At 39.1% G+C, this 24,749-nt stretch overlaps 1 protein-coding gene across 1 annotated transcript in view; it reads right to left on the bottom strand.

Annotated features, from left to right (window-relative positions):
- Nucleotides 1-7,067: 7,067 nt before the first annotated feature.
- LOC124291956 (U3 small nucleolar RNA-associated protein 4 homolog) overlaps nt 7,068-24,749 on the bottom strand; it is a 31,468-nt gene continuing 13,786 nt past the window's right edge. The window contains 5 exon segments of the mRNA XM_046729042.1: nt 7,068-7,953; nt 9,929-10,021; nt 11,602-11,772; nt 11,775-11,876; nt 13,649-13,752. Of these exon segments, the coding sequence (XP_046584998.1) occupies nt 7,837-7,953; nt 9,929-10,021; nt 11,602-11,772; nt 11,775-11,876; nt 13,649-13,752 (587 nt within the window). The 3' untranslated portion in view covers nt 7,068-7,836.

Below are 24,749 nucleotides of genomic sequence, written 5' to 3'. Positions count from 1 at the left end.
TGTTCTGAGTGTAGGCGGAAAATACATCAGTCTGTTAGCATTTGTTATACAGAGTTGTGTCCCTTGACAGTGTCAGGATGTGGATAAATCAGAATATGGTCCATGACTTGTCCGAACTTCAGCAGGTTGATTTTCACAGAATAATGAATGTCTTGGACCAGCGTGACTTCAGTCTTTGCTCCGACGTGAAACTGTCACGTGATATACTGTTTATAATCGAGTCGGCCAAAGTTCTCAATATGGATGCCATTATCTTTGAAAGCCTGATCTACACATCTCTTTGAATGACACATACCACAGGCAAACTGCTATCGCAAACATCTGGCTACCCTAATAAGAGGATGTGGACCTATAAATAACATGCAAAACAAAGCTGTTTTTTATTTCTGTCAACAAGAATTTCGACTCCAGTTCAATGCAGCTCACCGTTTCATATTCTTATGAGGTCAGGTAGGAGGTGCATGGATTTATAAGAAAACATATTTGTCCCATAAACTATTTGAAAAAAACCCTTCTTTTTCTTCTGTATTAAAACAGATTGAAAGGAAGTGGTTTGTCCAAAATTCTGGAGCAGCTATGTCCTAAAGTACATCTTCTCTACTCCTACCTCCTTACAAAGATAAATGGTTGACCTGAAACTATTATGATTTATTTTTTATGTCTGTAGCAGTTTCCAAGACGATACGATTAATATTTTAGTTTGTTTTTGTAATTAATGTTTTGGAACAATATCCTGATGGAAGTCATCAATTTATTTAGAATGCATTATGAAAGTTCAGTTCGTGCTCTGTCTCAGGTAGCCAGAAAGTTCAATATTTGCGATCGCTGTTTCCCTAGGGTATGAGTCCAAGATGTATTTGAGGATGATTTGGAATGAATTATAAATGCAAACATTGCCTAAATTTCTTTTTTTCATTTTGTGTCAAGTCTTAAAAACTCATTGAATCATTAAGGCTGTTTTTAATATGGTGTACATGGACGGTATCCTTGAAACTGAATGTGGAAGAGTGAACGAGGACAGTGAGTTGTATGAGCGACAGTCTGGTTGCAAATGTTTTCCATTATTTCACAAGTCTCCATTGTTGATTAGACGAGCTGTGTGGGCTATATTTTGTGATACATTAGAGAAATGCAATACTTCATCATCTTCCAAAGCAACGATGGCTGGTGATGAATATGAATGACAAGTTGCCTATTAAGCCGCAGTTGTGGCAGATCAATAGCCGGCCTGCAAAGTTTGCATGTACGCTGCATAATGGCAGACAGCCAGTACAAACAGGTTTATAGGTGCTTTAAACCTGCACTGACTGGTCGTGTCTGTAACATCAAGATGAGTGCGTGGGTGTGTTGATGTGATCGGTTAACGTGGTGTTGATCAACAGTGAACTGTGCAACATCTGGTGTCAACATCACAATGGTGATGTACTGCTTCAATCTCCATCCTGAGCAGAAGACGGAATGTGTGTAAATGGTGGCAGGTGGAACTTGTCGACTGCTGCGATGCAAACGTACTGGAGAGGTGTGATAGGAGGGGAGACAACCCTTGTGATAAGACATGTTACATTCAGTGTTGGTGCCGCTTGTCTGTGCCCATGACGAAGCAGACACCGCAGACGGAGCAGCTTGTGGAAGCTCCCTAAGGCGAGAGTGGACAGGGGAGACAACCTGTGAACCATTGACGCTGTCTATCTTTTTGTGTGGTAGCTGATGTCATGTGACTAGCCTCGCTTCGCCAGTCCTACGTAATTGCGTCTTGGTTGGTCGGTCCGTCAATGCGCTTGATGTCGGCCTGCTGTCGGCCTGCTGTTTGAGTTGTATGCAGTTTTCTTCAGAGACCAAAGACTGAGCACCATACTTGTAACTTGTTCCGCATGTCGTCGTCTCTCAAGGCCTAGGTTCCTAGATTCATCACAAGTGTCTGACATTCACTCTCATTGATTGGGTGCCTGGTGACAACACTCCATCGTCGGAAGGATTATGGCTGTTTCCAAGTGATAAATGTTTCCATGGTGACTAGTTTGTTACATAGGCTGTTACCATGGTGACAGACTGTTGTCAAGTGTTTAACACTGTTGCCATGGTACTGCCAATTGTTACAAGAATTATATCCAGTTTCCATGGTAATGCAGTCTTGTTTCTAGGATACGTTAGACTGTTACCATGGTAATACATGTTAATGCTGTTTCCATATATGGACTAATGTGGCCGTGTATCGTAGGAGACTCGGTAAGCACTGGTAGTGTTGGAGCCCTAATTCACCTAATTCACTATATCGATGACGACAGTGGTCTAGCCTTTTGTTTGTTGTGAATATTTTGTTTATGTATTGTCTAGATCTCAGCCTTTGTTGGAAGAATACAAAATGGCATCTGTGTAATTTGGGAGCAGATGTAACCATCTCAAGTGCAGAACTTGAAGCTACCTTACCCTACTACATCTTCTGCTGACCTCTGACCTCCCATTTCTCTTGTCTGTCATTGGTCAGTCTCAGTAGGTCATCTGTGATAGAAGCCTCAAAGGCCTGACTTGTCTGAGCTGACTGACCTGTGCTCTCTCCCCCATTGTCATAATAACACTGACCCACTTTGCCCTGAAAATGTACTTGGGGAGTGACCAATTGATATCCCTGGGGGTGGGAGGGTCCAGGTTTTTGTATAGGGACTTTTTCAGCTACACCTGAAAAACCAGCCGTTTTTCTAATTAAAACTAAGAGCCTAAATATTTTTTATACAATATCTTGTATCAGTGTAAGTACAGTTTGAAGCATAATTGTTTTTTAAGCATTTTCTATGATTTTCGATAAAATCCCCAGTCTCCACATCCTCCCTTCCCCCAGGATATCAGATGGTCAGTCCTTTATAATCAAGTAGAACTCTCTTTTTTTTTTAATCTAGGTTATTTGTGGTTGAATCATGTAGTCTTCCTGTCATCTCCCCAAAGAAAGACATCGATCTTCCAACTCTAACAGTATATTTTTGACATTGGAGTATTATGGCACTCATGAAAAAAATACATATTAAAGAATTTTAGATAGGACCAAATGTGAGTCTGTTCACTTCATTGTACTAGCACTGATTCCATATTTCTCAGACTAAAGCGACTAAACGACGCTAGTTTCCTGGAAACAGTTGTAGGGTAAGTGCTAGATTTGTGGGTGATGATTTGTGAAAGGTCCAGGAAGATGTGGTAGGGTGGGTGTCCCATGTTGGGACGATTCATGCAACACTTAGCTTGCAACAAATGCATATTTTGAGATAGTCGATACATGTGTCAAAGTGGACATTGTTTAAGATAACACAGTACTCGCTTGTGTTGGCCTCGGCCACCCTTCCACCCTCACTTCTTTAAATGGTACATCCTCTGCTTTGATATGGACTGTACCATTATTGTCAGTGAGGGTGGAAGGCAAGTACAACAATGAGGCCATAAATAATTTTTGAAAAATTTATAGAGTTTTTAACATTTTAAATGTGGGCCAGGCCCCTTCCAGCTGCAAGCCTTTTCAATGCACATTTGTTATAATCGCTTCAAGGCCATAAAATGGCAGATTCATTTCCCATAGTTTGCATTACCCAGCTGTGTGACTTGTTAACATATTATCGTTACCCAAGTTTGCAAGATTTGGGCTAGTCAGGTCAAAGATGGCAGTGGGTGTTGGCAACATTGAAGTTCATGTCTGTCACTATAATTCACCTGTTTGAAAGACCCGATGACCTGACTGGCCCTCATCTTGTCTGAATGCTGCTTTAGCTTTTTTCCTCAGTGCTGACAACAGCAGGGTCAGCAGCTTGTCTGTGGGCAAAGTGTAGTGAGTGAGTGAGTTTAGTTTTACGCTGCACTGAGCAATATTCCAGCTATATGGCGGCAGTCTGTAAATAATCGAATCTGGACCAGACAATCCAGTGGTCATCGATCTGCGCAATTGGGAACCGATGACATGTGTCAACAAAGCCAGCGAGCCTGACCACCCGATCCCGTTAGACGCCTCTTACGACAAGCATGGGTTACGGAAGATCAATTCTAACCTGGATCTCCACGGGTTAGGGCAAAGTGTAACAAAGTCATGTACTGAGCTTCAATTGCCAGTTTGAAGATAGGCTGTAAAATATGACACCCATTATCCTAGTCCAAAGGTTTTCTTTTTCCGCTGCATGTAATAAATACGAGTTTAGCACCACTGTCAAGTTACTGTTCCATATTCAGACTGACACCTGTTGCTTACGTTCTAGAGCCAAGCTGTTGTCCTGCTGTGTTGTCCTCAGCCAGAAATCAGACATGCTGTGATCCATTGGACATATCCATATTGATTTTATCAGCACAGTTGTAAGATCATTTCATGGCTGATTATTGGCTTTGGGAACTGTCTGCCTGGACCTGTTTCATTTAAGCATTTGCTCGTAGATGAAATCACGTGTGATAGCTCCCCCTGGTGGCGACATGCCTGCCGGCCTGTCCACTCATTCAAGTTACAATATACTGGCTTCACCATGGAGAGGGACACTGTGACTTGGGAGAGAGTCTCCTTGAAGGTGCTGCTTGGGTTGAACAATCTGTCAATAATCCAACACTTAAATCTGAGGTGTGTTTTGAAGTAAAGCCATTTCAATTTGCATAAGCAGGACTAAATTCATTCCAATTGACTTGTGGCAGAAGGTAAAATTATTTGAAGTCACAGATGTTTCTCGTCATGGTGTTGTGAGCCATCCTCCAGCCTGCGCCCTGTGCGTCGTCCCTGCAGCTGCTGCTGCTATCCCATCACCCCCTCCTCCTCCTGCTGCTGCTGCTGCTGGTCATATGCGGGCACGCTGCGTTGCCGCGGCAATCTCTGCCTCCTATTTAATTGATGGAGAGAGTCTCCAAGCAATTTGTTCTCATTGTCAATGCTCCAAAATCTATGTTGTGAGCTGTTGACACTCAATAAAAATATTCCAAAAGTTACATGGCATTGTTTTTTATCAACTGACAACCACCAATGGATCACGTGACTGGAATATATGTGTTTGCATCATCACCTATGGGATAAATATTAGTCAATGAAAAATAGACCAATTGTTTAACTTGAGGATAGTAACCCTGCAAATAGACTTATTACAAGGTATATTGTCACAGACGTGATTCTTCCTTTCTGGCATGTATATTTAGGGGTGGTGGGGTAGCCTAGTGGTTAAAGCATCTGCACGTCATGCTGAAAGCCCGCGTTCGATTCACCTCATGGGTACAACATGTGAAGCCCATTTCTGGTGTCCCCTGCCGTGATATTGCTGGAATATTGCTAAAAGCGGCGTAAATCTAAACTAGCTCATCTATATTTTGGACTAGATTGTTAGATACTGCTCAATTTGTGATAGGACAAAACATACACAGATACATTTTAACATACACTTGAAACGAAAATCATATGTGAGTGTCCAGGAAAGACAAACAATTTTTTTTACAATATTCAAGTCAGAAGTGTTTGGATTTCAAAATATTGGATGAATTAGAGACATTGGAGGCAAAGTTTAAGTCATCCCAATACAGTCGTGTTCAACCAACAGCTCTGTTGATGATGTTCTGGGTTCTGGAGATAACGGCACTAAGATTATAGTAAGCCAATGTATGGGACTTGCAGTCATCTTCGTGCTAAGATTTTGTGGAATGATCGCCTTGTCAATCCCTAAGGAATTCAATACAAGGACGTGATGCCAGTCTCCTCAAGCGTCTGGGCTTAGGTCCCATTTCTCTAGTAACACAAACCCTTCTCATCTATAATACTGAACATCTGTAAAATACAACATTGATGTTTTGTCAAAGGTGTGGGCACAAGCCATCAGAGTCTAGGTTTGAAGTCATCCACTAAATCCTACTTAATCAGGATCATGTTGATGTCTGGGGCTGTGGGCTAGCCTAGTGGTTCAAGCATTGGCTTGTCAAGCCGAAGACCCAGGTTCGATTCCCCACCTGAGTATAATGTGTGAAGCCCATTTCTGGTGTACCCTGTCGTGATGTCACTCACTCACTCTCTTGCTTGTCTTACATCACTTTGAGCTTTCCCAACACATCCAACTGACACACTAGAATGCTGTTTAACAATGTGTTCAACCCATCTCGCTTGTTCCTATATTTCTGAATAATGATATGAAAAAATATGCGTCCCCACATTAAGTGACATAAGTTGAATGCTTGTATAAATTTTATGACAGACTATTAAAAATACAGAAACACTTTGTGCATAGTCAATCAACTTCAAATAAGAAAATATCTATTTTCTCTGCTTCAGTTCATCTCCAAACATCAAAATGAGATGTAACCTGCACAAACATCAAAACAATTTAATTTGCTTTTTAATGGCCAATTTTGCAAAATATCACAAAATAATTGTATACAATGTACATGCATTTTCAAAGTGATTCAGTATCATTGTCCATAAACATCCAGGTCAGAATTTGTGATGGTTGGTTCGGTTGTTGTTTAATGCCGCACTCAGCAATATTCCCGCTATATGGCAGCAATCTGTAAATAATCGAATCTGGACCAGACAATCCAGTGGTCAACAGCATGAGCATCAATCTATGCAGTTAGGGACATAAGTCGCCTCTTACAATTGCAGATAAATTCTAACCCGGATCTTCATGGGGTGTGTTTAGTAGCCTAGGTTTGTTGCAAGAGGCAAATTAATGAGCTGGTGATCTGGCTCTCTGATAAGGTGGATGCATGAAAGTGGATTTCAAGAAGGCAGTTCGATGATACTCAGCATGTGATCTGGTCCAGACTTGATAAATTACATATTTCCATATAGCTGGAATACTGCTGAGAGTGACATTCTAAAACAATGTTTCATGTACACATTCAACTATCTCTGTATTCTTGCATGCCAAGGGGCGGTGGGCTAGCCTAATGGTTAAAGCATTGGCTCGTCACGCCGAAGACCCGGGTTCGAATCCCCACATGGGTACAATGTGTGAAGCCCTTTTCTGGTGTCCCCTGCCGTGATGTTGCTGGAATATTGCTAAAAGCGGTGTAAAACCAAACTCAGTCAGTCAGTCTTGCATGCCAAACTTAGGTCAACATATGACCTGAGAAGAAGGTAGTATATATGTATTTATTTCAGTAACAAGAATATCCATGACAATTCAGCCCTGTAACACTGTTTGGAGTCCACTCCTTCAGTTCGGTAACCTCTGGATACGAGGGGATATAAAAAAGTTCTAATTATTGCCATGAATTTATTGAGAAATTATGAAAATTTGAAGGTAACATCAGTGATTCTTATCTAGTTAATGGACCAAAAACTATTTACATCACTTAATTCAATCTTGTGCAAGTTGACCCAAAACATGAGTAACCCCATGTATGGAGAAAATGGAGGCACGCAGCGTTATCAAGTTTTTGCACTTGAAGGGTTGCACTGCCCGACACATTCACGAGGAGATGAAATCTGTTTTTGGTGCAGATATCTTATGATACTGTTGTGAGATAGAAAAGGCATTTTCAAACCGGTCATATGTGCCACACAGTTGAGCCAAGATGTGGACTCCGTTTTGACGATACCAATGAGGTCATTGAAGAGGTGGAGGGATGGTTTTCATGATATCAGGGATTCTATTCAGGCCGTCTGTGCAAGGTCAAGAAATGTTGGGAGAAATGTGTAACTCTGGAAGGTGACTATGTAGAAAAATCTTATGGACAAGAAATCGAAATAAAGTTTCTACCTTGAAAACATCTTGGTGATAATTAGAAATTTTGTATACCCCCTGTACAAAGTCGGCAGGACATATATGTCATGAAGCAGGATTATTCTTCAACTCAGAACCCATCCCACTCAAGTCTCTCGTGTAATACTTCCATGAAGGTCCATCATGTACCAAACTTCTTTTGTCGAAGTGTGGCTGGAAGGGTGTCTGTGACTGCAACTGGGGTCCGTTCAACGGCAACCATCCAGTCCTCTGTGAGAGGCTCCAGGTATAAGATGTACTGCAAAAACACATTCACATCATTATATCAAAAACTTCCACATCCTTCATGCATTCCTACAGACTGGTTGAAAATAATATACCAGTATAAGGAAGCAGATACATATTTTTATACAGTAGTAGTAGCGGTGGGGTAGCCTAGTGGTTAAAGTGTACACTCGTCATGCCAAAGACCCGGGTTCGATTCCACACATGGGTACAATGTGTGAAGCCCATTTCTGGTGTCCCCTGCTGTGATATTGTTGGAATATTGCTTTAAGCGGCATAAAATAAACTCACTCACTATAGAGTAGTAGGGTGGCCTAATGGTTGAAGCATTTGCTTGCCCCCACTGAAAGCCCTGGTTCAAATCCCCTGGTTGTCCCTGGTTGTGACATGGAAATATTTTTAGAAGCAATACTCATTCAACAAATAACTGCCCATGTACAGGGACACTTACGACAGACTATTTACTTTAGGAATCAACTTGCATTTGGTACTTCATCTTGACTAACATTTGGGGATATTTTACAACATTTTTAGTTGGTAAGGGAAATGAACAGCACAAAAATTGTATGGAATTTGTGATAGGGATCTTTTTCTGACCCAGAATTCCATCACTGCCTGTCAAAGCCTCCCATCAGAGGCGACACAGCGAGTATGAACATCAAAAATACCATGCACAAGTTGGTGCATCCTTCATTTTGCTGAGTGCGATGTTGAACAACAAAGAAACAAAACTTGATAGATACATAGTTATCTTTGAGGTGAGATGTGCCAGTGTGCGAAATAGCCACTAGCCTACTAGCACGAGGCTAGTAAAAATCCAATCGGGCCAGTAAATCTCCACTGTCACTGGCCCGACTGGCTAGCGAAGTTTCATGGGATCATTTTGTAAATATATCACTCTCTCTTACTTGTTAAGTTATAATACAATTTTAAATCATGTAAAATTATGGCCTGATAAAAATGTTCATCATATTAGCAGCTTAATGATGAAACCCATGTCATGCCGACAATATCTTATTCTCATCTATTTTTGTAATCTTTTACTTAGTTTCTACATTCAAATTTCGGGCTAGTGAATTATCTAGTGGGCTCGTAACTCTCAGGCATAGCTAGCCCGACTGGTCAGCAAAATTTGGAAACTATTTTGCACACTGGACTGTGCACTGATATTTATTTGTACTTTTCGCTGAAAAATAAAAAAATCTACAAAGAGAGGTTGAGTGAGGTATGTTTAATGTCAGACGACAAAACTGCAGCTATGTTACAGAGGTTAATAAGTTTAAGTTCGGGACTAGACAAAGCAGTTACTGAGGTCTCCATCTCCAGTATAATCAGCTGCAATCAGTAAATGCCATTCCAAACTGACTATACCTTAATCAATTGAAGGCGTTTTCTCCTGGGGTACTGACCATGAGATACCCAAATTAAACAGCCTACAATGCATATCATGACTAAAGCAATAACTTTACTCAAAAGTATAAAAGCCTGAAAGAATGCATGCATAGTGAGAAAGACATGCGAACATAACCACTTGCAGTATAGACTGAACACCAGTCTTACACAGAGTGAGGTGAGGTGAGGTGAGGTGAGATTGGGTTTAACATCGTACATGAGAATATTTCGCTCATATGACGATGTGCATGCGTATGTATGTGAATGTGCGGCTGCTTGTACTAGCCCAGACTGAAGCTGGTTTTATAGTGCTAGCCCACTGAGATACCATGCCGCAGTGAAGCATGAATACCCCACTCAGACACATTATACTGACTCTGAGTCGACCAGTCCTTGTTGTACCCATTAATGCCGAGCGCCAGGCAGGGACCAACAAGTACCATATTTTAATGTCTTTTGGGTATGACGCAGTTGGGGATCGAACCCACGACCTTCTGCTCTCCGGGCGGATGCTCTAACCACTACACCACGGAGGCGGTCCTTACACAGAGTGAGTGAGGGAGGTCAATGAGAACACATGGAGGATGCAGCCTTACCTTGTATTTTGAGCTGTAGGAGAAAGCTGTGTCGGTTGTGTCTATATGCTTGCTTTTATGTCTTTTTATCTTCTTACCAGGTACGACCATTGGCTGCAAACAGGTTACCGAAGAATTAGACTACTTGGTAGCTGTCAGTGCCTACAATATCTCCAAGTCTCGGATTCATACCCACAAATATAGATTCTGTACCACCTTCGCGACCCTACCTACAGTAGAGCTGTGCATCGTGGCCTAAGTGGCAAGACGATATATCCCGATACCAGTTTAATGAGACAAGTACTGGCAAGGAACCTGTGAGACAATTATCATCACATTACAATGGTGGCGATACAATACGTATCCCGATACTTTACAATTTCTAAAACAGAACAGATATGATAGATAAATGACTGAAACTTTATTTGTTGTACAGCAGAACTTGTGTTATATTTGCTCACGCTTAAAAAGCTGTTGATCTAATAAAATTTCAGCATTTAATGCTTAAGAAAGTAGAATCAAACATATTCAGTATACCTTGATCTAATATGAATAAATTTTGAAACTGAAATATATTTCAATTACTGGAAGACAAGTATTCTACAAATGTTCACACTCTTTGACTTATACACCAACTCCTTTGTTCATGCAACAAAGATAACAGATACAAACAAACTCCTATAATTCAGAAGGATTTCAAAGAGACTCCCTTTCTATTCCTAAAGCAATACTCCTTACAACTTTCAGCTGAACACAATTTGAAAGAATAAACCCTTAAACTGTACAAACCTTCAAATACTGGATACAGTAATAAAACCCTTCCACCATAATGTGCTCAGTCGCTTACATTCGGTTTAAGTTTTCTAAAGTTTTTAGTTTTCTCAGTAAGTTATGTGAGTATATAGGCATATATCGTCTCTTGTGGCAATACATCGATGTATCAGGGATCCTCGTGATATACTGGACAAAATAGGTTAGGGATGTTGGTATTTTTATGATTGATATTTTATCAGTGTGACAATGAATAAATAGATCATTATTCATAATTTCAAAATTTACATATATCCCTAACTATTTTTGGCCAGTATATAAATACAGTCAAATCCCGATGAGTCGAATGCCGGTGTCTCGAATATTATGCATAACTCGAAGTGCCTGTCGGTCCCGACCATTCCCTGTTATAGTTGTGATCATTTGAATACCGGTTACACGAATTCGTCTCATAAATATACACGATGACTCGAAAAGGAAAGTTGGTCCCATAAGATTCAAACAACAGCAATCTTGTATACATAAGCCGAAGTCAGTCAATGAGAAGTTGATTGGTGTAGCAACCTGATCCAATTAACAAACCAGCACGGCTCACACCTTTCCGCCATTGACGGGTGAGTTGAAAAGGCAGATTAGTGATTTTACGGGAAATCACTGTCTGTGCTAATCAGACTGGAACTGATAAGTGATATGGTAATCATTAGATAAACAAATGCTTAGGCGGAGGAATTAGGACTGGATCATCTTTTTTTCTACCCTCATAGACATACCTATGTCTCGAATACATGGATAAGTCGAATTTATTACTTGGTCCCCAGCGATTCGACTCATCGGGATTTGACTGTATCCTGATACACCACTAAAGTACCGTGACTTGCTTTGTCTTAGCTTGTGATCCTGAGAGTCTACATGAGAGTTTTCACCTTGGATTTATCCAGAATGCAGAAGACTTCTTCATCATGAAAGAAGTAATGTTGGGGGTTACGCGGGTCTGGGGAGATCTGGGTGATGATGCTCTTCCTGTTCCTCCAGTGACCTGGCAGGCTCTGACTGTGACTCCGACACCACTTGGTCAGCTCCGACTTGTTCACATTGTATTCCAAGATGGAGTTGTCGCAGTGCACAACACAAAGTTGTTTCGACCGGCAGAGAAGGTCATCGCACACGGCTGGGTCTTTTGACTTGGTAAGTTATATAACTGGAACAGTGAGTAAGTGAGTGAGAGAGTGGTAGCATGGGGAGTGAGTGAGTGAGTGAGTGACAGAGTGGTAGGGTGGTAGAGTGAGTGGTAGGGTGGGCGTGTGAGTGAGTGAGTGTGTGAGTGGGTGAGAGAGGTTTAATGCAGCTTTTGAACAATCTTAAAGGTATATCATCAGTGTATGAAATAAGCCAGAAAACCAGGCAGACTGGATTTAACCAAACCAGACACCAAGATATGGTGAATTTACTCAGATGTATGGGACATCTAAAAAAATTTACCAGACCATCGGTAAAAGGCTTGCTGTAAATTTAGACCATCCGTCAGAAATCTAGCCCGTCTCGGGAAGTCAGACGTGCCTTATTTCATACACTGATATGACGCTGGGTCAGCTCAATCAAGACAAAAAAACCTCTCTGATGCTTTTGCTTTGAAATCTATTTTCAACTAGGACATAAACTACAAACTTAAACAGTTCAAAGAGTGTGAAAAACAAACGTTAATCAACATGTTTACTAAAAGCAAACAAAAATATGGATGAGGAAATGTATTTTCATACATTTTGACCAAATATGAGTGACTTTAGTTTTATGCTGCTTTTAGCAATATTCCTGTCACATCACGGCGGGGGACACCAGAAATGGGCTTCACACATTGTACCCACGTGGGGAATCAAACCCAGGTCTTTGACGTGACGAGTGAACACTTTAACCACTAGGCTTCCCTAGTGATGGAGTAATGGCTATAAATAACTCATTCAATATGGTGGAAAGGTGGCCATATTGTTAATCAGATCCCAGTCATCATGAACAAATTCTGGTGTCATCTTCTATGGGAATAAGTATGTGAAGTTCCAGCTTCATCACTCGTGTTTTGTGAAGACGTCTACAGGCAAGTAATACCACTGATGCCGGGTAGGCAGTAAATGACATTCAGGTGAGCTGGTTGGACAATATTCCAAATATGGCCACTCAGTTGGTAGTTCATATACCTGGCTGTTCTGGGGTTGACTGGAACCAGGGGTATCCAGTGTAGGATCAAACTGGGATCCAAGCTCTGATCAAACAAACACTTACCCACTGAACCACCTGTGTCCCATCAGTTGTAGGCTGATTGTGTGACTTCATCACACCCTGTTACTCATGACTGCGGAACTCTTTCACAATATACAAACAATCCTGGCCACTACTGCACAAAGCTATCTGACGCTAAGGTGATCGTAACTCTCATACGTTAACAAAGGCTTACGACAGTCATAGCACTAAGAGTGCTTTGTACAATCGAGCCCTCAACTCCTTTCCACAGTCCCACTGCAATAAGTATGACATCGCAACTATTGCAGTGCTATGATCAGTATGTCTACAGGAGCCATTTTGTCCATCCCATCCCAGAGATGCCAAGTGTTGCAAATAGTAGTTTCAAGGATCAAAATTAGAAGTTTGACCATAAAATTAGTTGTCAACTGTACTTAAAATCATGATGGATTCTGAGAAAGACAACATGACATTAATCAAGAGTGAAGCTTTAATTTCACATACCTCCCATAGCAGATTTACAAATTATCAGCATTACATTTCTTCTTGTCGTCTCATTTTGGTGAAAATGTATTTAATCGATGAAGAGTCTATATATCAAAATTTTAATGAATTTTTATCACATTTCGTAGAATTTCTAGTGCAATCATATTGGCGTAGTTTTAGGCAAAAATTTGTAGCAACTACGATAAAATCGTAGACGTTGTCATCTCTGTGATCCCCTGTAGTGATCCTCACCTGTTTGCTGGTAATGTTGTAGACTCGTACCCTCTTCTTGTGGTCGGCCACGGCAACGTGATCCCCATCCGCGGACACACTGAGAAGATGTATGGAGTCCACATCTGAAAACATAATTAACTTCATAAGAGGCTAACTCCAGTTCTAAGAGAGATATTAGTGCTAAGATGATTGTAAAGCCCTTACTTTTACACAGGCTTACGATCATCATAACTCTAGAAGATCTGGCCCTAATACTTTATTTTAGGTGTCATGGGATTTTGGCTCATTTTGTGGTCAAATCATAAATTTATGTTTTGGTAAATAGGTGTAAATAAACAAACAATTTTGAGTCGTGTAATTTTAATTCTGTAATGTATCATTGCTCATAATATGTAACCATTATATGAAATTATTGATGTTTTAAACATGTTTGTTATAATCAATGTTAATCACTATTGGTAATTAGTGTTCTGAACCATAACTGCAGTTATTATCACATCATACTCAACGTCAAACCAATGCCATACATCTAAATGGTGACCGGACAAAATCCACCTGGACAAAATCCACCTGGACAAAATCCACCCGGACAAAATCCACCCCAAAATTGCCACCCCACAAAATCCACCTCTTCTTAACAAAGAAATGGACTAAATCCACCCTTCTCAAATTGCTATTGTTAAAAGTTTTAGTGTGTCCTGATCTTTGATCAAGTTGTTTTGCTCAAGCATTGCAAGCATTGTTTTGATAGTATTTACGTTTTCCTAATTGGCTGTTGTTCCTAGATGTTCAAACATTAAAGGTTTCTCCATTTGTCACATTTTGATCACTACTTAATCCTCTTTCATGTTTCATTAAGCAGTCTCACACTTTGATCATTACGTAATCCCCTTAAAGAATTAAGATGTTTTTGCAAGCCTGATTTGAGCCCTTTATACTCATGTTTTGATAGAACATACTTTTCAATGAGTTTGAGAAGAAAGAGAGCAAGTCAACAATTAGGTGGGAGTGTTCCCAACGGAAATTGTCTTGCTGTCTTGTTTGCGTTGTTGAAATTTGGCAAGATGTTTAGTCATAGATATGTCTGAAAGTGTGAAAATATATGCTGTTGTCATATTTATATATGTATTAATGCATGAATGATTAATAAATGTGAAATGTGAAAATGTGCAATTGTCATATTTATATATGCAAAAATGAGCTTACATATGTATTTTGGGTTTTTATGTTATCGATTATGAATGACTGATATGAATAAAATTCATTTCTGTGACTAAACATGTCATTATTTTTCTTTTTCTTAGGGTGGAATTTATTAGGGGTGGATTTTGTCCTAGGTTGCAATTTTGGGGTGGATTTTGTCCGGGTGGATTTTGTCCAATTGGATTTTGTCCTGGATTCCATATAAATATATGTATCTACATTTTCAAGCTCCAGTGCCCAAATATGCTACCTTAACTTGTAAAGGTAACAGTGTATCCGTAAGTTAGTGAGGTGGTTTTATGTCGCTTTTAGCAAATATTCCAGCAATATAACGACACAGAACGCCAGAAATAGGCTCCACGCATTGTATCCAGGTAAGGAACCAAAACTAATTCTTCAGCATGAAAGAATGCTTCAACAACAAGGCTATCCCACCCCCTTCCAACAGTTATGAGTTAACCATTTCCTTAAAGGTCACATGCAACGTAAAACACAACTTTGCAGATTCTGATACCTTTCGGTATGGACTTACCGAAACAAATCGTCAAAAATGCAAATTAAACTTATATAGTTGAAAAATAATGCGATGAAAAAACCCGCGACGAAATCGGAGTTCAAACGATTCACTAATTCCCCCCCGACTTTTCGGGGGAAAACTTGTTTCAACAGCTGGGCTGCGCTCCATAGCACGCGCGCAGTGAAATAGGTTCGCGCAGCTTGGAAGCGGGTTGTCTGGTGAATACTCGGTGAAGGCTTTGGTGTGAGCTATTTTTCTAATGTTTTGTTAATATCTCACAGTGCGAGCTTTTTATATGTGAGGTGAGGTGAGGTGAGGTGAAATTGGGTTTAACGTCGTGCTTGAGAATATTTCGCTCATATGATGACGTGAATGCGTGTCTATGTGTAAGTGCGGCTGCTTGTACTAGCCCAGACTGAGCTGGTTTTATAGTGCTAGCCCACTGTGATACCATGCCGCAGTGAAGCATGAATACCCCACTCAGACACATTATACTGACTCCGAGCCGACCAGTCCTTGTTGTACCCATTAATGCCGAGCGCCAGGCAGGGACCAACAAGTACCATATTTTAACGTCTTTTTGGTATGACGCAGTTGGGGATCGAACCCGCGACCTTCCGCTCTCCGGGCGGGCGCTCTAACCACTACACCACGGAGGCGGTCCTTTTTATATGTTATGACAGTAAATTAACTGTTTATATAATTTCATTTGTCTATTTCACCACACGTTCTTCTTACCGAGTCACTTTCTCAGTTCGATACTTAAAAGCAATGTCATTATTTAGCGTTGACGGAATTTCTAACTGTGATATAGATATGTCGTTGTCACAGACAAAACTCAATGTCTTGTTTTATTGACATTATAGTGTGTCTGCCTGCCTGTCTGCTAATGACAATATTCAATACACAGCTGCTATCGCTGACCACATGCAATTTAAACTTAACACCAATCAGGCTATACACCATAAACAAAATGCATTGATTTATGGCCCGAGTTCGGTCTCTGTCACATTATGTAATTACGCAGACAGGCAGGTGTGATACTTGAACACATGACATGTTATGATGTCGGTTGATTGCAAAATGTTATACACAAAAAATGAGCACGTATTTACAAAACCCAACATCTCTATATATACACACACAATGAGCCGTGAGAGCATCTGCAAATGAACCAGCCATTACACTTGAGTGCACACCCACTCGCTCTGACTGGGTTCGGTATCCCGGCTGCTTCGTTTCTTGGGAAGTAAACCCAAGTACACAATATTGCACTTTTGATTTGCGATTGTACGCTTATAATTTTGTTTATATGTTTTTTCATAACCAGCAATGTATATTATATGTCATGAATAAGTGATAATTGTGTTTTAACTATGTTTGATTTTTTTGTTGCATGTGACCTTTAAGTACGCTATACACTTGCTCTTCCTCCTTTGTTCAGTTACCAGTATGTTTTTAGTAATTTTTAAGCATGTTTCATCAGACTATTAAACACCCCTGCTTGAAATTAAACATAATATATTTGGAAAATAAACCATTGATCGTCTAAAAATAAATCAAATATGCCTAAACAACTAAAGGCACTAAGTCACTTGACTGACATTAGTTTAATATCACATGAAGAAACAGTTTTAGGGTTCTGCAGAGAGAATTGGACACACAGGCTGACAGACATACAGACTGCCTGGGTCACAGACAAAAAGTCGGTCAAACCAGTGGCCGATATCATGAATGTCACAACAGCCCACAGCAAACAACACAAATGGAAGTCAACCTGGAGCTTGTCTGGATCCCCTTATCAAATAATTAGCAATTAAACATGTCAGATATTTTAAACGTGAACCAAATTGCAGAAAACTGAGAGGCAGCTAAACTCAAACACAAGAAGAGACCCACAATTTAATGTACAACTGTTAAGCAAACGTTATTTTTTACCCTCCTCCATAAATTCCTCGAGCTGCGCTCGTATTGCCCTCCCTACAACAGAGATCGACTCAGACAGGACACAAGACAATTGTCTCTTGTTGTGTTGCAAATTTACCTGCCGTCAACACCTGCACAGGTGTGCACTCTGACCCACAGTCACATTGGCAGACACCTTGTCTGTTGACATTAACGTTCAAATGTAAAGTTGTTGCACACAGAAGCTGTCAACTAGAGATGCAAGACAACTATTAACACAGTTAGAGAATGAACACACTGACCCTGACACTCCCCACAACACAACAGATCTGTGCACTTTAACTGACCCATATCCTCAATAGCATTGTATCCTAAGTTTTCATGTCCTTCTGAACAGAATTTCTTATAGTATATAAAAACAGCTTCCAGATTGGCAAACACTGACACTGGAAACAAAGCAGTTAACAATGTTGACTTTTTTTTTACAATCATTAAAAAATAAAATGTCTTTTGTTGTCATCAGTAGACTAGTAGCATCCCTGAAATAAGTGATGTGCATGAAATGAATGAGTGAGTTTAGTTTTACGCCGCACTCAGCAATATTACAGCTATATGGCGGCGGTCTGTAAATAATCGAGTCTGGACCAGACAAACAAGTGATCAACAGCATGAGCATCGATTTACGCAATTGGGATACGATGACATGTGTCAACCCAGTTAGCGAGCCTGACCACCCGATCCCGTTAGTCGCCTCTAACAACAAGAATGGGTTGCTGAAAATCAATTCTAACCCGGGATTTTCACTGGTCTGTATAAAATGACATCAAATATGTCACAAAGGAAATCAAGAGGAACCTCAAGTGTCCTGATTTCAGGGCTCCAGAGTAGGGGATGATATTCGAATAGGGGTGAATGTTTTATACAAAGGTATGCTGTAAGATGATGGTGATGATGTGATACGTTACCTGAAACAAGGAACATATGTCAACAACGGTTTACATTATTGACTCAACACCAGGCTGAGTGGCTTTAGGTTGAACACTTCAGTGCAGGAGACTCAATCATGACACGTAGTTACAGTTGGGAGTTATCTCCCCTGCTCGATAATATATTAGATGGTTTGACTGTGTCTCTTCATTTGGACAACACGCGGACCTGTTTGTCATCAATCTAAAGTAAATGCAAATATCCTCTATTTGCACATCATGAGAACTAAAGTACATGTAGCAGTTATGCATACGTTTCATATAACTCTTGTGTAAAGGTTTATAATATTGTGTACTACGCTAAACGTGTCTATGTCTTGTGCGAACTATTCTTCAAACAAACAAAATAAATAAATAAAATAAACAAAAGAAAAAGAAAATTTATTGCCTATATCCTTGTAAATGATATATTGACCAAGGCTAATTGTAGATAATAAAAATAGTTTCGTTAATAGGTATCTGAACAATATTCAAAATATACATTATAACACTGAAAGTGTAAGCAGTGGGAAGGGGTGATTGTGTTTACTCAGCCGACATTCAGCTCAAACAAATTGCTACATATGTATAATCATGTTGACATAATGACATTACTACCAATGACAGATTTCTTACAAAATGACAGGTTCACTGACATCGGTACGTAGGATTGTACGAGGGATCTTTCCTTGATTCAAGGATCGTTTGTTCATAAACATTTGATGTAAGTAATCAAAAAGATTCTGACAATCTGGATATTGTTATTTGTTTTGAGTGTTTTCACTGTAAGAGAAGATGCAAGAAATGTGAATAATTACTGTTGTCGTTCTGCGTGATTTTGCTGGCGTCACGCTGCAGGGTAACTTTGACAATTTGGTATGAAATTATCAAATCTTTGTATTGAACCTATATGTAATTTTCTATTTCTTGCTACGATACCTTTCCATGCATACTGGAAATGTATTGAGCCAATGCATGCAACAAAAGGATGTCTGAAAAATTGAGAAAATCTTACCTGTCGGTGCAAATACTTATTTTTCTTTGTTTACATTTCTACAACAAGCACAGCATTCGAAGGAAATTTTCCCATGAGATTCAAACAACAGCAATCTTGTATGTTTGAGAAGTTGATTTTATCTAGACACTTGGTTTCAAAGGCAGACAAAGACCATTTGTTATTTAAAGTCTAAAATGTATGAAGAAAATCTTAGTGGAGTGTATTTGTTTCTACCCTCATAGCAACTGAGTCTCGAATACATCGAAATATATGATGTAATGGGAGTCTTTGTTTACATGACCGGCCTTTGTGAAATGTGATTTTATAAACACTAATAAAGTATGGAAAGCTCACTTTGACATGTAGTTTCCAAACCATCAAAATCAATTCTAGGTTTATCGGTGATGTTTCAGATTTACCAATGGTGATTTGACGGAAAACAGATATCAGCGATATTTATGTTATAATATGTTACTTGAAATGTTAATTTTCCAGTTTGTACCTTTCAAAACATACATGAAACACTTCTACCAGTTTACTCACATATCAACAAGAATGTAACCATGTTGAAATTACTTGAAACGTCAACATTAGCCCCACAAAGGTCGGGTCGGACCAAACTTAACTTTATATCTTAACTAAGACCCCCACTTTTGTAAGTCAATGTAAAACCATGTGAAATCACTTGTTTGTCTGGCCCAGAATGTCAAGGCTCATCACCTTGATGTAAAACAATGTGCCCTCGCTCGGCCAAATGTAGATTTGTGCAACGGGACGTCAACCTTAGCTAAAAAGGTGATGAGGTAATCTTAACGCTAAGGTTGTTTTGCACAACGGCACCCAGGCCAATTTGTGTCACATTGGATTATTGTCTAATGTCACAATGGTGAGGTAAGGTGAGGTGAAATTGGGTTTAATGTCGTGCTTGAGAATATTTCGCTCATATGACGACGTGCATGCGTGTGTATGTGTATGTGCGGCTGCTTGTACTAGCTCAGACTTAAGCTGGTTTTATAGTGCTAGCCCACTGAGATACCATGCGCAGTGAAGCATGAATACCCCACTCAGACACATTATACTGACTCGACCGACCAGTCAGCTGTACCCATTAATGCCAGGCCAGGCAGGGACCAACAAGTGAGGAGAGGTGAAGTTGGGTTAACGTCGTGCTTGAGAATATTTCGCTCATATATGAAACCCGATATGTATGTCCTCGTAGGTAATTACAGTCAATGTTGTGATTTCATATGAACAGGTTAATGAATAGCAATTTAATTGAACCTTGTAAGTAAAACTCACAATATTAATGAAAATGAAACACATATTTATGAAATGTATATGCACACAATTTTAAATGAATTGCCTTGTTCATTGAATTTGTTTTTGTCCTTTTATGGACAAAACAATCATGTATAATGATTGGCCAGGTGCGTCTTTGTCACTAATGATTTACGAGTCACTCTAATTGTTTTAACATCACTCGCACCTGTTTGTCATCAATTTAAAGAAAATGAAAAAGAATATTTCATAACACATGAGTATTGCCCTCGTCACCAGTCTATAAGTGTATAATGTCACAATGCATTATTGACTAATGTCACAATGGATTATTGTCTATATCACAATGGATTATTGTCTATATGTCACAATGGATTATTGTCTAATGTCACACTGGAATTATTGTCTATATCACAATGGATTATTGTCTAATGTCACACTGGATTATTAACCACTATCTACCAATATCATTAAATATTGCTTATTGTCTAATGTTGTACAATTCACAATGCATTTTGACTAATGTCACAATGGATTATTGTCATATCACAATTGGATTTTGGATTGTTCTAATGTCACACTGGACCTATGGATTGCTGTCTATTGTCACAGGCTATGGATTATTGTCTAAACAATTGTTACAATGTCACAGGATAATGTCACGGACTGGATTATTGCTGTTATGGATCACACTAGATTACAGTCTATTATCATACTGAATTAATTGTACACCAGGTTACACCAGGTTAATATCTAATGTCACAGTGGATTACTCTCTATAGTCCGTTTGGCTCAAAAGCGGACCGATGAATTGCAATCTAACTCGAAAACTAATAAACATAAAATACTCAATGAAACACTGATCATAATCAAAACATCACACAAACTCTGTGATTTGTTTGCAGAATTTATGTCCTAAAAATAAAAAAGTTGTTTAACAAACTATCATTAAAATATGGACACAGTTCACTATTTGTTACGAGGGGGGAGTGCAAAGAAAGGGACAGTCAGGTGTGCGAGAAAGGATGGAGACGGCACAGTACAGGTTCAAGAACCAATAACTTTGTCGGCACTTGTGCGCGTGCTTCTCTAACTTCTGGTGGTCCCTTTCTCTGCACTCCTCCCTCGTAACAGATAGTGAAATGTGTCAATATTTTAATGATAGTTTGTTAAACAACTTTTTGAATTTTAGGACATAAATTCTGCAAACAAATCACAGAGTTTGTGTGATGTTTTGATTATGATCAGTGTTTCATTGGTATTATGTTTATTAGTTTTCAAGAGATTAGATTTTGCGATTCATCGGGTCCGCTTTGAGCCAAACGGACTATAACTGCTGCTGCATAATGGTGGTGTGTAAACCAGTGACTGCATCATGAGCATCGTAACTGAGATATGGAGACAAACATCTCCAAGCCAGCGAGCTTGACCACCCGATCTAATACAAGAAGTTCTGTTTACGAAAACCAATTCTTTCTGAGTCAACAAGCCTGACCCCTCACTGTAGCCCATTGGATGATGAAGACCAACAACCCTCATCAACCAGATCATGCAGTGTATGGGATACTGAGGCTTCATGTTGCCATGGCAGAGCTCAGATAAGATTTAGCTCATGTGGGTACTGTACCCACTGTATTTTTGGAGTGGGTATTATGAATGTTGAGTGGGTATTTTTCTTTTCTCTGTTACCCACTGCTTTCAAATATGTGTGTATTTCAGTCATTTTACTCACCTAAGTATATGCCATTGAGTAAGTTTACTAAGCAGGTATGTTCTGCCTTATGTCATACCTACCGTATACTACCATCTATAAGCCCGAATTTTGAGGACCAAAAAGCAGTCTGTAGAAGGGGTCATCTTATCCATGGGTTACGCTTTCATCAAACGTTTTTTCAGGGGTAAATAAACAACATCGTATCACTTGGCGTGAACAAACAACAGAAGACGACTTTGTCAGTAGAGGCGTCAAATTTGCAATTAAACATCACTAGACAAGATTATTTACCTTTTAAGTTCTAAGTTGTTTTGCTGGGCATTGTATTTTTGCAGGGATTAAGATTCCCGTGTGTATCTGAGCGGAAATAGCAATCAGCTGTGCACATGTTTCCGGCAATCAAGTTCAAACATGCACAATAATATAACGGGACCAATTCTGGCGAGATCATCAGTAAAATATAATACAGAGTACTATTATTTAACCCAAAGAAATATATCCTAGCATTGTGTAATTTTAATTACAGTTTTTATGTAAAATATATATAATCAACACTAAGGTTATCACGGACCCTCATGAACATGGTAAGCAGAAGTTATATGCACATGGAATGGGGTAAAATCTGGAAACCATTTAAATTCACACATTTTTACCCGATGTTACTGTAAACTAGCAGTCAATGGAAAATGAGTAATCAAAACCAACTTAATTATAATGGAATGATTTCATAAAAATCACTCATCCTATACTGACAGTTACAACACTTGTCCTATACTAACAGTACAACTTGATAGCAATCGATGTCTTTTTCATTACGCGAGCGATTTTTATAAATATATTCCGTACGCATTTGTTTTAAACTTTCTGCGTATCTAACATTTTAAATGCGTAGTTGGTACGCAACAATTATTTTTCAATGAGTAATTCTATGCGTATTTTGCCCGGATACGCAGCTTATCTGGGCCTCTGCCATGGAGACCAACAACTTGTCACTGACTGATGCCAGACAAAAAAAAAAGAGTGACAAGACTGTGAAGTTAAATTACAGAGGAAAGCTTCTGTCATATTTAATACCAGAACTCTGAGTGAAATTTTAGAGACACTGCAGCTGGCATCATTTACACAAAGGTTTCAACTCTACCATTGTTGTCTAAACGGTTCGTAGTTTCTCAGGAGATGTGGAAAATTTAAATTTAATCCTGTTTGATATTAGACAATAATCCATTATGATATTAGACAATAATCCAGTGTGATATTAGACAATAATCCAGTGTGATATTAGACAATAATCCAGTGTGATGTTAGACAATACTCCAGTGTGATGTTAGACAATAATCCAGTGTGATATTAGTGTGATATTAATAATCCAGTGTGATGTTAGACAATAATCCAGTGTGATATTAGACAATAATCCAGTGTGATATTAGACAATAATCCAGTGTGATGTTAGACATTAATCCAGTGTGATATTAGACAATAATCCAAGTGTGATATTAGACAATAATCCATTGTGATGTTAGACAATAATCCATTGTGATATTAGACAATAATCCAGTGTGATATTAGACAATAATAATCCAGTGTGATGTTAGACAATAATCCAGTGTGATATTAGACTGTGATATTAGACAATAATCCAGTGTGATGTTAAACAATAATCCAGTGTGATATTAGACAATAATCCATTGTGATATTAGACAATAATTCATTGTGATATTAGACAATAATCCAGTGTGATGTTAGACAATAATCCAGTGTGATATTAGACAATAATCCAGTGTGATATTAGACAATAATCCAGTGTGATATTAGACAATAATCCAGTGTGATATTAGACAACAATAATCCAGTGTGATGTTAGACAATAATCCAGTGTGATATTAGACAATAATCCATTGTGATATTAGACAATAATCCATTGTGATATTAGACAATAATCCAGTGTGATGTTAGACAATAATCCATTGTGATATTAGACAATAATCCAGTGTGATATTAGACAATAATCCATTGTGATATTAGACAATAATCCAGTGTGATATTAGACAATAATCCAGTGTGATATTAGACAATAATCCAGTGTGATGTTAGACAATAATCCAGTGTGATATTAGACAGTAATCCATTGTGATATTAGACAATAATCCATTGTGATATAGACATTAGACAATAACCCATTGTGACATTAGACAATAATCCTGTCTGACACAATTTTAGAAAACTCTACCACGCAACACTATTATATAAAATACGCAAGGGGTGACACCTCCGATACTTAAAACCTGATCGAAAACTGGGCAGCCTCACTATTTTCACGTGCGGTTCAATCAAACTTTACATTTTTCACACACAAATTGTGTTGAACTTGTAAGTCGTACTTTTACCTTTCTGCTCATCGTATTCAATTTGTCTAACTGCATTTCATATTTGACCATTGACCCTCAAATTAGCATTACCCTCTGCTTTGAACAAATGTTTGGCCTCTCTTCGGTTAACATCGACAGTTTCTGTAAATCTCTGAATAACTCAGAAACAGAAAT

This window comes from Haliotis rubra, unplaced genomic scaffold (assembly GCF_003918875.1).
Source record: "Haliotis rubra isolate DU_JTF1 unplaced genomic scaffold, ASM391887v1 Scf503, whole genome shotgun sequence".
Taxonomy (NCBI): domain Eukaryota; kingdom Metazoa; phylum Mollusca; class Gastropoda; order Lepetellida; family Haliotidae; genus Haliotis; species Haliotis rubra.
This window is presented reverse-complemented; position numbering and strand designations above follow the sequence as displayed.